Below are 14,582 nucleotides of genomic sequence, written 5' to 3'. Positions count from 1 at the left end.
AGACCCCCAGTGGCTCAAATTGGCTGCTTGGCGCTTGAGCGGGAGACTCTCAGGAAGGGACACTACTCACCAGAGGTGATTTCTACCATCCCTGCATCTAGGAAACCGTCTACGACCAGGATTTACAATGCCACCTGGGATTCCTTCAGTCGATGGTGCGCCACAGTAGGTTTAGTTCCTACCTCCGCCACAGTCCCACAGGTGCTACAGTTCCTACAGCAGGGCCTGACGAAGAAATTATCGACCAATACGCTCCAGCGCCAAGTTGCAGCATTGGCTACCATCTTACCAGGCGAAGGACCTATTCCTCTCTCTCACCATCCTAAGGTTCGTAGCTTTCTGAGGGGTGCGGCCAACTTATTACCACCAATTGTACATAGGTACCCGACCTGGGACCTATCTTTGGTTTTACAGGCACTCACCTTGCCTCCTTTTGAAACACTACGGACTACCACGCTTAGACTGTTTACATTTAAGGTTGTGTTCTTAGTTGTGATCACGTCTGCACGCCAAATATCGGAGTTGGCTGCACTTTCAGTAAGCCAGGATTTATGCATTTTTCACTCGAACAGAGTTATTCTTCGATTTATTCTACATTTGTGCCAAAAATAAATTCCTGATTCCACAGGGCACAGGAGGTTATTCTGCCAGACTTTTGCCCCAATCCACAACATCCGAGGGAAAAGTGCTGACATACGCTGGATGTACGCCGTGCCTTAAAGAGGTACATTAAGCGCACCGCATCATTTCGGAGGACGGAGGCTTTATTCGTGTCCTTACAGCCCACCTCGATGGGAAAGAAGGTATCTCCATCCACCATTGGACGTTGGCTCAAGGCATGCATTGCCTTAGTGTATGAACAACAAGCTCATCCTGTACCATGACGCATCACAGCACACTCTACTCGCAGTGCGGCCACCACGGCAGCCTGGGCTACACAAGCATCCATTTTGGAAATTTGTAGAGTGGCCACTTGGGCTACCCCTTCTGCGTTCGTGAGGAACTACAAGTTGGATCAGTACGCTTCGGCTGAAGCAGCATTTGGGAGGCGTGTTTTACAGAGAGTCCTGCCGGCCAAGGGGACCCTGGACCAACCTGCTTCCCTCCCAACATGACTTTGTCTTGGGTATATCCCATGCTTGGATTCTCCAAGCAGTGCACAGGAGATTGAAGGTTGGACTTACCTTGAACGTTCCATCTATGTGCACTGCTAGAGAGTCCAATCCCACCCTGACTTGTACTGGTCCGGGGTCCAAGTGTGGTCAGTTCTTCGGATGTATCGCATCTTCCTTGGTTCCGGTTTCATTGAAAAAACTGAGGCTCGGCTGGAGAAGGAGGGCATGGCCAAAGAAATTCCAACTCAGTGACGTCATAACAGACTGAAATTAACCCATGCTTGGACTCTCTAGCAGTGCACATAGATGGAACGTTCAAAGTAAGTCCAACGTTCATTTCATTATTTAAACTTTTCAAGTGCAAAATAATTGAGAAACTAGAGTGTTTACCCTGGTTTTAGTGTTAGGATTTATTTTATGTTTCTTGATACAAGTAAACTTAAGCCGGATAGAAAAATAGTATAAGTACCTTGGATCCAGTGTTGGATATTTTTAGTGTTCTTTGTGTTTGTATTTCTCTAATGCTGCAGATGTGATTTTAAAACTTAGTACAGTTTTCAAAGCTTGTGTAGACATGGAACATGGGCTGATGTTCAAATGAAAAAGTGTTAAAAGACATTCCATTGGACATGTTAGAACTGTTGACTAACAGTTCAGCAGAACTTTAGATCTCAATCAATTTCAGTGATAATTAACATGCTTGTCAAACTTTTACAGGGCTATCTTGACAAGCTTCATAATGAAATCAGCAGAACGCTGGAAAAGGTTAGCAGTAGAGAAAAGTATATTAACAATCAGCTGGAACATTTGGTTCAAGAATATCGTTCTGCACAGGCACTTTTGAGTGAGGTAATCTATTTTGCTTTTTAAAGTATTTTTACAGTATTGTGCTGCTGCTATTGCTAGCTGAATGTTTTGTATTATATGTTTTATATTTATATTATAATTCAACTCATAAAAATATAGCAAATGTACATTTAACATTGTTCCTCTGAAAGGAGACATTTTCATAGACATTCTGCACCTGATTAAAATATTTCCTAATATTTCATCCTTTCCCTTCCCCCAAACAGGCCAAAGAGAAATATCAGCAAGGAAGTGGTGGTGTGACAGAGAGGACAAGAATTCTGTCTGAGGTACTTGTTTATCTTAGTATTACGTCATATATCAAGTGAATACATATCTGTTTCCCCTCATATTTAAATATGGTGAAAATAAGGGTGTAATTGTGGAGACTGGGATATGTTATTTCCAAAAATCTGGTAGAGATTTATAGTTATGGGGACTGCATTTCCCAACCACTGGGAGGGTGGTTTTTGGTACAGCTTCTGAGTTCAAGAACTCCATGGCAACTATGGGCATGTTCCAAGTAATCTCGGCTTCGTGACATGTGAGAGGGATCCTGCTGTATCATCATCTAAGCAGATCGATCTGGAAATGGAGACTAGTGATATCTGTCCTTTGCAGTATTGAGATTTGCTTCTTTGTTGAAATGGGATCTCATGGCTCTTCTGAATTTCTACATGGTCAAAATTGATTACCCTTAGGCACCCGATGGCTTCCAAAGGGTGGTTTGTAAATTTTCCTGACAATTTGGCAGGCAGTTCTAGCTCACATTTAGTCAACCTTTGGAATATGAAAACAGCCAACATATTCAGTAAAATTACTCCTTTAAGGCTTCTGCTCAATCATTGATCCCATATGTTTATTGCGCTGAGGGAAATGAAACAATTGAAAAGATGCCCAGAGTAATGGTAGCACAAAATCTGAAGTGGCTGCAACTGAGCTCTGATAAGCCTCAAGGCTCCGTAATTGTAATAAGAGTGGCAAAACATTAGTTTTTTATATTTTCAGCATCCAAAGACTCCTACCTGGTTTCTCTTCATGTTATCAGGATCATTTAGAGAAGGCTGTGTGGGAGAAGACTTTAGGTTTACTGGTTGATTTTAAGCATTTTTGGGCAGCTAATCCAATGTGACTAATGGCATGGGATCTTGTGTTGTTATCCAGTATTTATTTGAGCTTATTGACTCCAGAGAAGTTAAAATCCCCTGTAGTATGATTTCTGCTACCTGTCACTTTGTTCCATGTTCGGCTGATTCCTTCAGACTCTTGGTGAAAGATGATCAGCTGGATCAGGAAAAATGTCAGTGTTCTCTAGGTTTGGGGATTATGAATTTTTTTAAAGTTGAATTTCTTCCTTAACCTAGCTATTTTAAAACCTCCGTTAACCCAGTTACTTTTGACAACTTTCTCCTAGTTTCCAAGCTTTTTTTTTTTTAAAGAGGAAGGTGGTTGTTAATGTGGCATTCAACTACAGATAATCCTGTCAGTAATTAGTAATCAGATTTGGTCATGGGATCGAAACAGCATCAGTCACCCTGGTGGATGACATTCTTCTTGATAGGGGAATCCATCTCTCTTGGTCTCATTATGCTTTTTGGCAGATTAAATACCATTGACCATGGTATCTTGCTGGACTGTCTACAAGGACTGGGAGTTAGTAGTTCTGCTCATTTTTTTTAAAGAGGAAGGTGGTTGTTAATGTGGCATTCAACTACAGATAATCCTGTCAGTAATTAGTAATCAGATTTGGTCATGGGATCGAAACAGCATCAGTCACCCTGGTGGATGACATTCTTCTTGATAGGGGAATCCATCTCTCTTGGTCTCATTATGCTTTTTGGCAGATTAAATACCATTGACCATGGTATCTTGCTGGACTGTCTACAAGGACTGGGAGTTAGTAGTTCTGCTCATCAGTGGTCATTTCCAGGTTGTAATCATGAGATGTGATGTTTGAAACCATGTTTGTTCCAATATAGAGTACCACTGGATTTTATTATCTCCTCAATATTTAATTTTTGTATGAAGCCATTGAAAAAAGTTCTCCTGGCAGTTTGGGTGGTGAGCCATAACCATGCAATGTCGCTTAGTTCTTGTAGTGAGTTTCATTCCCACCCCAGACTGGATGAGGTATGCTTGAACAAACATCTGAAGGTTATCCGAGTCTAAATGTGTTCAGAGTGCAGTAAAGACCATGAATATATGGTGTTCGCTGAGGTGCTGAGTCAGGATGTGAGCTGACCCAGTATATGTAATATTTGTGTTAGGTTATTATGGTGCCTCATTTAGAGGATGATGGTTTTTAATTGTGTGAAGTTTCTATGTGTATCTTTTATCAAATTTATATTGGATTTTTTTTCCATTTGCTGCCCAAGGTTATATTGTATAAGATAGGCAGCCATATAAATCTTATAAATCAATAAAATTTCATTACATTAAAATAGTGGTGCTAAGCCACCAATTCAGTACATAGTATATGGTGTTTTAGCATGTTTGTGATAGAGTTAAATGTCTTAACTTGTGGATGCCTTATTGAAAGTAAGCAGTGGGTTTATCCTGAAGTAGTCATGAAGGCTTAGTTGTTATAAGTTGTATGATTTGAAATTTAGAGCACTCTGAATGGACACTTGAGAATTCCACTTCTGTCAGTTCACTCCCTGAAGCCAGTTCACTGACCTCAATTAAATGATTTACTGTACTCTGCATCTGTGAAATGGTTCAGGATGAATGAATTACTGATTTTCCTTCTCAAATAACTTAAATTTTATAAGATCTTAATATTAAATAAATGAATGTACAGTATATAACTTTACAGTATACAACTTTACAAAGGCAGGGCCTCTGGCGAGTGTTTCATCAGAATCAAATCAATTTATATAATAGACGTTTTTCATTTATCTACTTTGTATTGTTGATTATTCTTATGCATTAAGCATTGAACAAGATACAATTGTACAATGTGTTTTAATTATGTCAGTAGACGGAAGAAGGAAACCATGGGTATAAAGTCTTTTTTTTTTAACAGAGCCATTATAAGTATGACCTATTAAAGCAAGATTTGTAATTCGTAGGAACCATCCTGTGAAAAAGCCCCTGAACATGATATTATCATCATAGATAAAAGAGATTGAAAAGGTTTCCCGTGATGGCACAGTGATCATATTGCAGGCTAACTCTGCTCACTGTCAGGAGTTCGATCCTAATGGCTCAAGGTTGACTCAGCCTTCCATCCTTCTGAGGTCAATAAAACGAGGACTCAGATTGTTGGGGGCAATATGCTGACACTTAGAGAGGGCTGTAAAGAGCTATGAAGCTGTATATAAGCCTAAGTGCTATTGCTATTGCATGTGAAATTCAGAGACACAGTGCTGTTTCGGCTATGAAACCACTTGCTCTACTTATTCATACATTTCCAGTTTGAAGTAAATTTTTCCTTCCAATGCGGCTCTCTGTTTCAAAACTTGACAAAATATATTAACTATGATTTCTGTATTTCTTCCACTTCAGCTATCATCTTAGTTTTTAGTGTGCAGTAGTTCTTTCATATACCTTCCTAACTTTGTTGGATTTCTGTGAGCTTCAGTAGGGTAGTTTGCAATATTATAAGAGTTTTTTTAAAAAAAATAATATGTCATAGTTATGTATTCCTCAGCAAGGGTCAGTTGTCTGAGTGTGATTCATTTACCCTCTTCCATTTTCACTTGATTTTAAATTATGTTTACTTTATTAAGCATTGAGGCAGAATGGCATAAAAAACCCAGAGCTGCTGCAGCGAGCCTGTTCTCCATCTGTTTGACTTGGCTGGCTGCCACAGCAATACTGCTCTTTCCACCCACAGTCTCTTGCCAGCTGGAATACCTTGCTCTGAGGTGGTTGTGGTAGCTAAGTAATCCTTATTTGTCTCCCACTTGAACTGGCCACTGCATCTTGCCAAATGGCAGATTTACTTTGGGGAATCTTATTTTACTGAAAATAATGAAAAAGCAAAACTACCGACATTATGTATAGATGCATAACGTAACTTGAGTATCTCTAGCCCTCCAACAAACAGAAATTCTCAACAGCAGATACTGCATCTAAGAGATAAGAAAACAGACAATCATTACTTAAGGAAGGAAAATGGTCTTTTTTTTCCTCTTAGACTGCAGATATTTTAGCTACTTACTGCGCTTTTGACATTCAAGATTGTGCCAGGTTGTAGAGGCTGCTACAACAGCAACAGCCAGATGTTAGTCTCTTAAAGTACAAAATTTCCTTCCTCAAGCTGCTGTTTCTGATATTTTTCACAGTTTTGGCTTCTAGTGGCTTTCCCATCTCTTGTGTTCCAACACTCACACTGTTTCTATTTGAGTGAAACTACAAGTAGTCCTTAGCTTATAACCATTCATTTAGTAACTATTCAAAGTTACAATAACACCAGAAAAAGTGAGTTAAGATCGTTTTTCACACTTACGACTGTTACAGCACCCTCATGGTCGTGTAATCAAAATTTGGACGCTTGGCAACTAGCATGTATTAATGACAGTTGCACTGTCCTGGGTTCATGTGATCACCTTTTGTTACCTTCTGTCAAAGTCAGGAGAAGCCAGATTCACTTAACAGCTGTTCTACTTAACAACTGCAGTAATTCACTTAACAACTGTGACAAGAAAGGTTTTAAAATGGGACAAAACTTACTTAGCAGCTGTCTTGCTTAGCAACGGAAATGTTGTACTCAATTGTGTCATAAATCGAGGACTATATTATTTTTTAATGCATAGATGTCTGCTTCACATATTAGACCAAACTATGAATCATGGTTTACTGTCCTCAGTGGTTGACTTCATACAACTCTCAAAGTTCTGTGTACTTGTTGTGGAATATTGGGATGCTAATATGTTTGATTCAGACATGTTCCTTGATATGTATGCTCCATGCCTCACCTAATTTTTTAAAGGAATTAATTAAAAATGGAAATATGCTGCAAAGTCTAGCCTCATCTTAATTTTTTTAATCTTCTGGGCATTACATTGACTCCAAAGAAAGACTTATAACATAAAAATGAAACATCATTACTATTGTGATTGAAATTATGGCCATCTGCCATTAAACAGTGGCAGGTAAACAGTAATAAAGAAGATGGTGAGCAATTATCTTGTTCTTTTAATTTCTTATGAATAAATATTTTGTAATCGGCCACACCCTTATTGCAGCCATTTGTAAGCGTGCCCATCTTGTGCTCTAAAAATGTAAATATAATTCAAAAAGGCTGCATATGCTTTACAGAATGCAAATCTAAACAAACCACCTCATGTTTTAGTGTGATATTTGAACCCAGAGAATTCCTTGATCTTTGGGAACAAACAGCTTTAGAGATGAATGATACTGGTTAGGAGATGGTTTTCAAAACAGAACTTGGTTCTTCAGTAAGTGAAGCTCTTTTTACCTGATCTGCTATTTACTTTTAGTTTTTGAGAATACATAAAAGAAGGAAAATATAGAGAAAATAAAGCAAGTCGAGGTCCATTCTCCATAAAGTTTTCAAATGTGTAGGAAACATATTTCTATTATTTCAGAATATCAAATAAAAAAAATCTTGCAAGCCTGATTGTTCTGTACTTCCTCCTCCTTCCTATACTTATGTGAATTAGAGAAACATCTGCCTAAGCCACTTCCAAATGTTATCTTGTTAAAAATGCTTCAGCCCCTTTTGCCTAGCAATGGAACCTCTGTCAAGATCATCTTCCTTACTGTCTATACCACAAAGTCCTGAGGCAGCACTTTGAATTGTAACCAGAAGTCTACTAGAACCTAGTTCAGCTCATGAAATAGTAGTGTCACATAGGTGTACTGAAGGGTCCATTAATACCAATCCTGCTGCATTTTGGATCATTTGCAACTTCTGGATGGTCTTCAAGGGCAACCCCATGTAAAGTACAGCACATTGCAGAAATCTATTTGGGAGAAGGCCAATGCATGAATGGCCATAATCAGGGCCCCATGATTTAGAAATGATTACAATTTGAGCACAAGATAAAGTAATGCAAAGCTCTCCTGGCTATGTTCCCCCGTCTTTTCTTCAGGCAATATATAGATTTCAGGAGGACCCCTAAAATTGCCTAGAGGTCTACTGAGGAAGTGAAGCCCCATCCAGAACCAATCTGGAAAGTCTCCAGATCTGGATCCGGTGGGGGTGGGGGTCACAAACTCACCTCTCCAGTCTTCCTAGAGTTACGTTGAAGCCTGTTCTTCCTTATCTAGACCCTCACAGCCTCCAGGCACATTTTAAATAAAAAAACCTACTTTTTTATTCTTTTGAACCCTGCAGAATATACATGCTTTTCTTAACCTGTTTTAGAATCAGAGTATTTTCACAGTGCAATTTTTAGCACTGTTTTTCTTTATTTGTGTTGGTCTGTGTAGTGGAGACTATACTCCAGTTAATTGAGCCTCTCCCATTATGTTCAATGAGCTTAGTATTTCATCTTTCTGCTCTGTTTTATACTTTTTAGTTTTTCTGTTTGCTCTATGAAGAACGTAGGTTGACTTTTGTGAACCTGATACCTCAGCTGTTTTTGAATTGTGATGTCAATAAGATTTTTATATTAAGCGGGCATTTTCACAGAGCAAAAGGGAGTCAATTTAACTCTGACAACAATTTAATAGTGTAAAGAAACATAGGTTTTTCTGTGTAGAAGAGAAAGAGATATCCTTAACTTCAAAGTGAAAGTATTAAAACTTGTTATTTTTTTGTCTAAGATTACTGAAGAATTAGAGAAAGTAAAACAAGAAATGGAAGAAAAGGGAAGCAGTATGACTGATGGAGGTAAGGCATTTCGAGGTCTTTTCTTGAGATTTTTTCCCAAATATAAAAAAATATCTCAATATTCCCAAATATCTCTTGATGGACACACCTGGACTATTTTCTTGGCAACATAATAGAAATGCTTCGACACTGCTACATTCTGGGATATTTTAATTTGTATAACAGGTACAAAAATAGGCTATTCAGCTGTGAAAAGATAAATAGAAGATACTGGTTGCAGTTTAATTCTATTTTTATATCTCCACAAACCTAAATGTGGTCTGGAATGAAGCTGTAGCAGGTTTCTTGTTTATTGCTGAATCATGTTAGTCTTTTTAAGATTGGGAGGGTTGCTTAATTCTGAAGATGTCGATAAAAGTAAATAAAGTTGATAAAAACACAGTGAGATAATATGCAGGCATTTTTCAAATAGAACATTCTGTGTTATCTTTGTAACTATTGGGAATATATGTACATTTTTAATATATATCTTCAGATCTAAAATGTCATGAAGATGGAAAATACATTATGTTTTATAAGTAGGTTTGATATGAAATGATAATCTATAAAATGATTTCAGAATATTGTCGTTCTTCTGTTCATTTAGCTCTCTTGATTAAAAGAAATTGAATCATGGGGGGAAAATAATAACTGCAGTAAACTGAAAGGGAAAAAAACATACTGTTTTTTACATTTTCCTTTAATAGCTCCATTAGTGAAGATAAAACAGGCTTTAACCAAACTGAAGCAAGAAACCATTCAGATGGACATACGAATTGGTGTAGTGGAACACACATTACTTCAATCAAAGTTGAAAGAAAAATCAAATATGACAAGAGACATGCATGCTACTATAATTCCAGATTCTTCAATTGTTGGTACTTATTAATTTTTAAAATAAATGCTATGCTAATAAAATTTTGTACATAATATATTTTTGCATTTATGTCATGCTGCAAATCTATTGCTGTGTATATAAACAAAAAGATTTATGCTTTACAATCAAGACCTACTGTGTGTGTGTTTTTGTATGTATGTGTGTCTGGACATGTGGAGAGAAAATACTTTAACAAGTATATAGTACATTAGTTTTGGATTGCATTTGCATTGAAATGAAAAACTATTCAAAAGCAAAATCCTATACAAAAATAAATTTTTGCAAAACATTTAACTGTAAACACCAGCAAGATTGCCTTCCTTTTTCTAAGACAATGAGCCATCACAGGCTCTGTCTCATCCAGTTTGTACTTTGTTGTTTTTGAGCTAGGAAATTTCTAGAAAACTCATCTTGCTCAAGAACTACCTAGTTAGGTTGCATTGCATTATAGTCTATGTCTATAATCTGTAATGGATCCTAACCTAATTATATACTAGATTTTTAGGTCAGAGCTTGATTGTTTTCTTGAAGATGTTTCATTGCCAAACTAGATAACATCATCTGTACTAGTAGAATGTAGGTTTTGCTCTCTTTTTATATACTAGTGCCGTGATGGTGAACCTATGGCACCCGTGCCAGAGGTGGCACACAGAGCCCTCTCTGCAGGCATGCACACTGCCAGCTGGTCTTTGGGTTTCCAGTGCATGCGCACATTCCAGTTTGGGCACTCAGTGCCAAAAAGGTTTGCCATCACTGGTCTAGTGGCCTCCTGTCAGTGTTGGTGGGAGTGGTCTTGATGGTCACTTGGTGGCCCTAGTATATATCTGTAGATCTCAGTGCAAGCTCCATCCCAATAGACAGGTTATTTTGTTTTGTGCTTTGTTTTGTTAGAATTGCGGGGAAATGAGGGGAAAACCCATCTGGCTAGATCAGGGGTGTCAAACTTGTGGCCTGCGAGCTAGATGCGTCATGTGCTGGCCACGCCCACCTCTAGTTTAGCAAAGGGGTGAAAAGTTGGGATACATCATGTGATGATGATGTGTCGACGCGAGTTTGACACCCCTTGGGTAGATGATATGGTATAGGAGGATTGCAAGATGAAACAAGAGGGAGCATATGGAATCCCGAGTTGTGTCTCATAAATGGAAAATGATTGATAATTGTTTTTTCTGCCAACTAGTGACTCAGAAGGAAAAGAAGTTGAAGAATCAACCAATTAGTGCCTTGAAGCTGTCCTTCATTAAATCTGTAAGGACACGATCTGAGTAACTGATTCCCTTTAAACTGGCTATGGTGGCAGTAAAAATGACATCAACTGTTGACGCAAACTTGGGGAAAATTTCTATTTATACAACCATAGGGAAGTACATCCGGTAATCAAGCAATAATTATAATACTCAGTTATGACTGTCACTTCCCCATCCCCATTCTTCTTACTTCAATACCAGAAAATACTTGTGCATTACTTTCTCTTTTCATTGGGTAATTTGAAACTTCCCCTAGTCACAAAAGTTTTGTAAGAATAGATCAGTAGACATTCTGGGAGTGGAAAAATGCTATAATTCCGCGATTTTGGGTTTGTTTTTTATTAGCTTCTCCAAACCAGTGCTGATCTCAAGAAAGTAAATTTTTCTCTGAGACTCAAGAGTTTATGCAGGTCTATAAGAGCAGATCTTGAAATATGGATGTAGAAGAAAAGCAAAGAAAGAAATTAAGAGTGGAAGTAGGACAGCTGCAGGAAGAGAAAAGATTGGTCTTATAGGTAAAACTATAACTGGATGTAACGAAAGAACAATGTGGAAGCTGCTTGGAACAGAATGAAAATGTGTTCACATGTATTCACACATTAACCATGAACTTCTGTGAATAATGAAGTAAAAAAGGAAATCAATGGATGAGAAAAATATAAGAGGATGGTGGCTGGAAAAATGAGGATGAAATAGATTGTACAATGTATTTTAAGAGAAAAATAGTAAGAGAGATGAACAGAGCTCAACAAGGAGACTCCAGCAGACAAATTGCAATTAATTTTTTTAAAAATTATTTTTAAAAAATTTGGTTGAGAATGTAAATGAATGTGTAGTCTTTGAATGGGGACAATAAAAAAAAAACCAAATTATTTGTAGTGAGTGTTAGGCAGATTATATGATGCAGCATAGTGTATATATCTGAAAATTAATCTGTTGAAAAAGATTAAAACAGCTACAGGGAGTTTCCTACTTACAACTGTAATAGAGTCTTCCCATCATGGTCACGATAATGCAGTTGTTAAGTGAATGCCAGCCACCATGTTCATTAAGCAAATGCTGCAGTTGTTAAACAAACCAGTGGTTTGATATGGGCCAGTTTTCAAATCCAGGTTGTCCCTCAGGTACGTCTCTCATAACTTTGACTATCGCTATATAATGTATAATGTTTACTGAAGATGGGGAAAATGGGGGAAGAATATTAGTAAAAGGGCAGAAGTAGTGGGGAATTAATGTGCCTAAAAAGAAACAAAAATGTATGTGTATGGGTGCATGCTTCTACCCATTTTGTTATATGAAAGTAAAAATTGAGAAAATCTGCAGAAACAAAGTTGAATGCAGAAGAATGACGAAGGGCACATTCATTTCTCAATAAATACTAGAGTTTCTTCTACAGAAACTATGAAAGAGGTCTTGTATGCAATACTAAGGTGTGCCCAGAAGGAGTATCTGTCATATTTAATCATTAAACTTAAATCATTTTGCTTCCTGAAACCTACTTCTTGTGCTTTTCCCCATGACTCATTCTATTGTCTCAACTGTATGCCATGGAGTTTCCAGGAAAAGTGAGCATCGACACTGCTGCAGTTACATTTCCTGCTTTATTTTAAATCTTCTTGGATAGATGATGTCCTGATCCTTGAAACATTTATCTGCTCCAGAGTCAGTGCAGCAAGCATATAGTTCATGCTGGACATGAAAGATGTTGTTTTCTTTCTATGAACTATCCTTTGCTTCAGTGCCTTAATAAAACACTCTCTCACTGACTTCCTGGAGTTTAAGGGATTCTAATAATTCATCAGCAGTAACTTGGGCTGAATTCAAGTGATCACTACCTATTATGTACTAAAAGGTTTATTGCATACAACTATCTTTTCATAATGAGAAATGGGATCAGTACAAAGTCAGTTTCTTACTTTAAAACAACTACAGATACCTGCAGGGTTTTGCCTCCTTTCTTCCATTCTCAATTGTTCAACATGGATTGAAAGCTTGACATGGAATTGTATGCCAGATGTTCTATCAAACACAGTGGTGTTTAATCTTAAAACCAGGCAAGCATTAACAGCCTGCTTCTTGGACAAGATTTTGAAAACTGTTAACGATCTTAAACTGTCAGTGGATTTATTTATATTGTTAATCAGAAGACGGGGGCCTCCCTTGATTCTTTTCTTTTGCAGCATGCCTTGTGATACCTCAAACTGGAACCAGGACAACCTATAAATCTTGCAGTGCCACTTGTGTTGCTTGGCTAATAATTTATCTGTGTGTGCTTAATTTTTCCTTATTACTCACATTAACATTACTTTGATTTAACCACAATACCTGTTAGGTAATTGAATTAATTTCAGCAATTTTTTTTTAAAAAATCTGCCTACTTAAATCCTCCCACTTGTTCACTCAGGATTTCTATTGTTATATAGGACTAGTATTGTTAACCTCACAACTGCTTTGTATTTTTCTGCTAAAAGGATTGTTTCTAATAATAATAAAAACATTTGGAATAATTTGTCATTAAAAAAGTTTATTATATGATAAGGATAGGAGGCTTTAGGGAGTCCAGGCGCGCCGCTTCGACTCCCAGTGACGGGATGGGGTCCTTCAGGCACTTTCCCTTCTCTCTCTCTCTCTCTCTCTCTCTCTCTCTCTCTCTCTCTCTCTCTCTCTCCTTCCCCCTCTCTCCCCCTCTCTTTCTCCCACTCATTCTCATTCTCTCATCTCTCTGTCCCCCTCTCTTTCTCCCTCCCTCCCTCACTCTCTCATTCTGATTCTCCCATACTGTCTGTCTCTGATTCTCTGATTCTCTCTCATTCTGATTCTCTCTTTCTCTCTCTCATCCTCTCTTTCTCTCTCTCATCTCTTCCCCCTCTTTCTCTCTCCCTCTCTCTTTCTCCCATCTCTCTCCCACTCTTTCTTTCTCATTCTCTCTCTTTCATTCTCTCTCTCTCTCATTCTGTTTCATCTCATGGGCCAGCCAGTGTCCTGGGGCTGAGAGGAAGTCAAGCATCTCCCCGAGACACCGAGGTGCGCAGAGCACCAACAAGGGCTGGAAGAAACACCCACTTTGCCGGAAGATCCAGCAAGAGACGAAGCTTCGGTCCCGCTCTGGAATATGGAGTGAATCTCCATCCCCCACCCTTCCCTTCTCAGGCTAGGCGAGGAGTGACTAGGAAGGGAGGGCGAGGGGCGGGGACAGCCACTGGTGGGTTCAACCGACAGGACACTACAGCAGGGGGACGAAACAGCCCGGGGTTGCCTTGCTTTGGCCCGCCTGCACCGCCACCCCCCCTTGCACCATTACATCATTCTGGCCGGCGAGGGCTGCACTGCAAAGTTGCAAGTTGCATGAACCTCCCTCTATGGTGGAGATTTACAGGCCCACCATGAGCTGCCTGGCCAGTGCCATATTCCAGAGCTCTAGTCACAGGACTGGTCATTGCTCATCCCGGAGCAGCTCCTCCATCCAGGTTCACCGCAGACCAAAATTTTCTCAGGGATCACCAGTTGGTGACTACTGCCCTAAATGACTTCTAAAGCTAAAACAATCCTTTCCTCTCCCATATTTGTTATATGGTATACTCATTTGCAGCACTTGGTCACCCCAAAATATTAAGTGAATTACCTGGCTATAAAAAAATTGTCCACCTCTGCTGTAAGTAAATATACCCATCTCTCTTCCTAATGGGTAAGCAATATTACTCATATTTCAGGAT

At 38.7% G+C, this 14,582-nt stretch overlaps 1 protein-coding gene across 3 annotated transcripts in view; it reads left to right on the top strand.

Moving 5' to 3' along the window:
• IFT57 (intraflagellar transport 57) overlaps positions 1 to 13,376 on the top strand; it is a 38,611-nt gene extending 25,235 nt beyond the window's left edge. For 2 of the 3 annotated variants that reach the window (XM_034413062.3, XM_087894906.1), the window contains exons 8-11: positions 1,833 to 1,964; positions 2,189 to 2,251; positions 8,700 to 8,766; positions 9,453 to 13,376. In XM_034413062.3, the coding sequence (XP_034268953.1) occupies positions 1,833 to 1,964; positions 2,189 to 2,251; positions 8,700 to 8,766; positions 9,453 to 9,634 (444 nt within the window). In that variant the 3' untranslated portion in view covers positions 9,635 to 13,376. The remainder of the gene's footprint in view (positions 1 to 1,832; positions 1,965 to 2,188; positions 2,252 to 8,699; positions 8,767 to 9,452) is intronic. The other variant, XM_060686306.2, reaches the window with a different exon arrangement.
• Positions 13,377 to 14,582: the final 1,206 nt, after the last annotated feature.

The sequence above is a fragment of the Pantherophis guttatus genome, chromosome 5, assembly GCF_059756535.1.
Source record: "Pantherophis guttatus breed Tessera chromosome 5, ASM5975653v1, whole genome shotgun sequence".
NCBI lineage: Eukaryota > Metazoa > Chordata > Lepidosauria > Squamata > Colubridae > Pantherophis > Pantherophis guttatus.
This window is presented reverse-complemented; position numbering and strand designations above follow the sequence as displayed.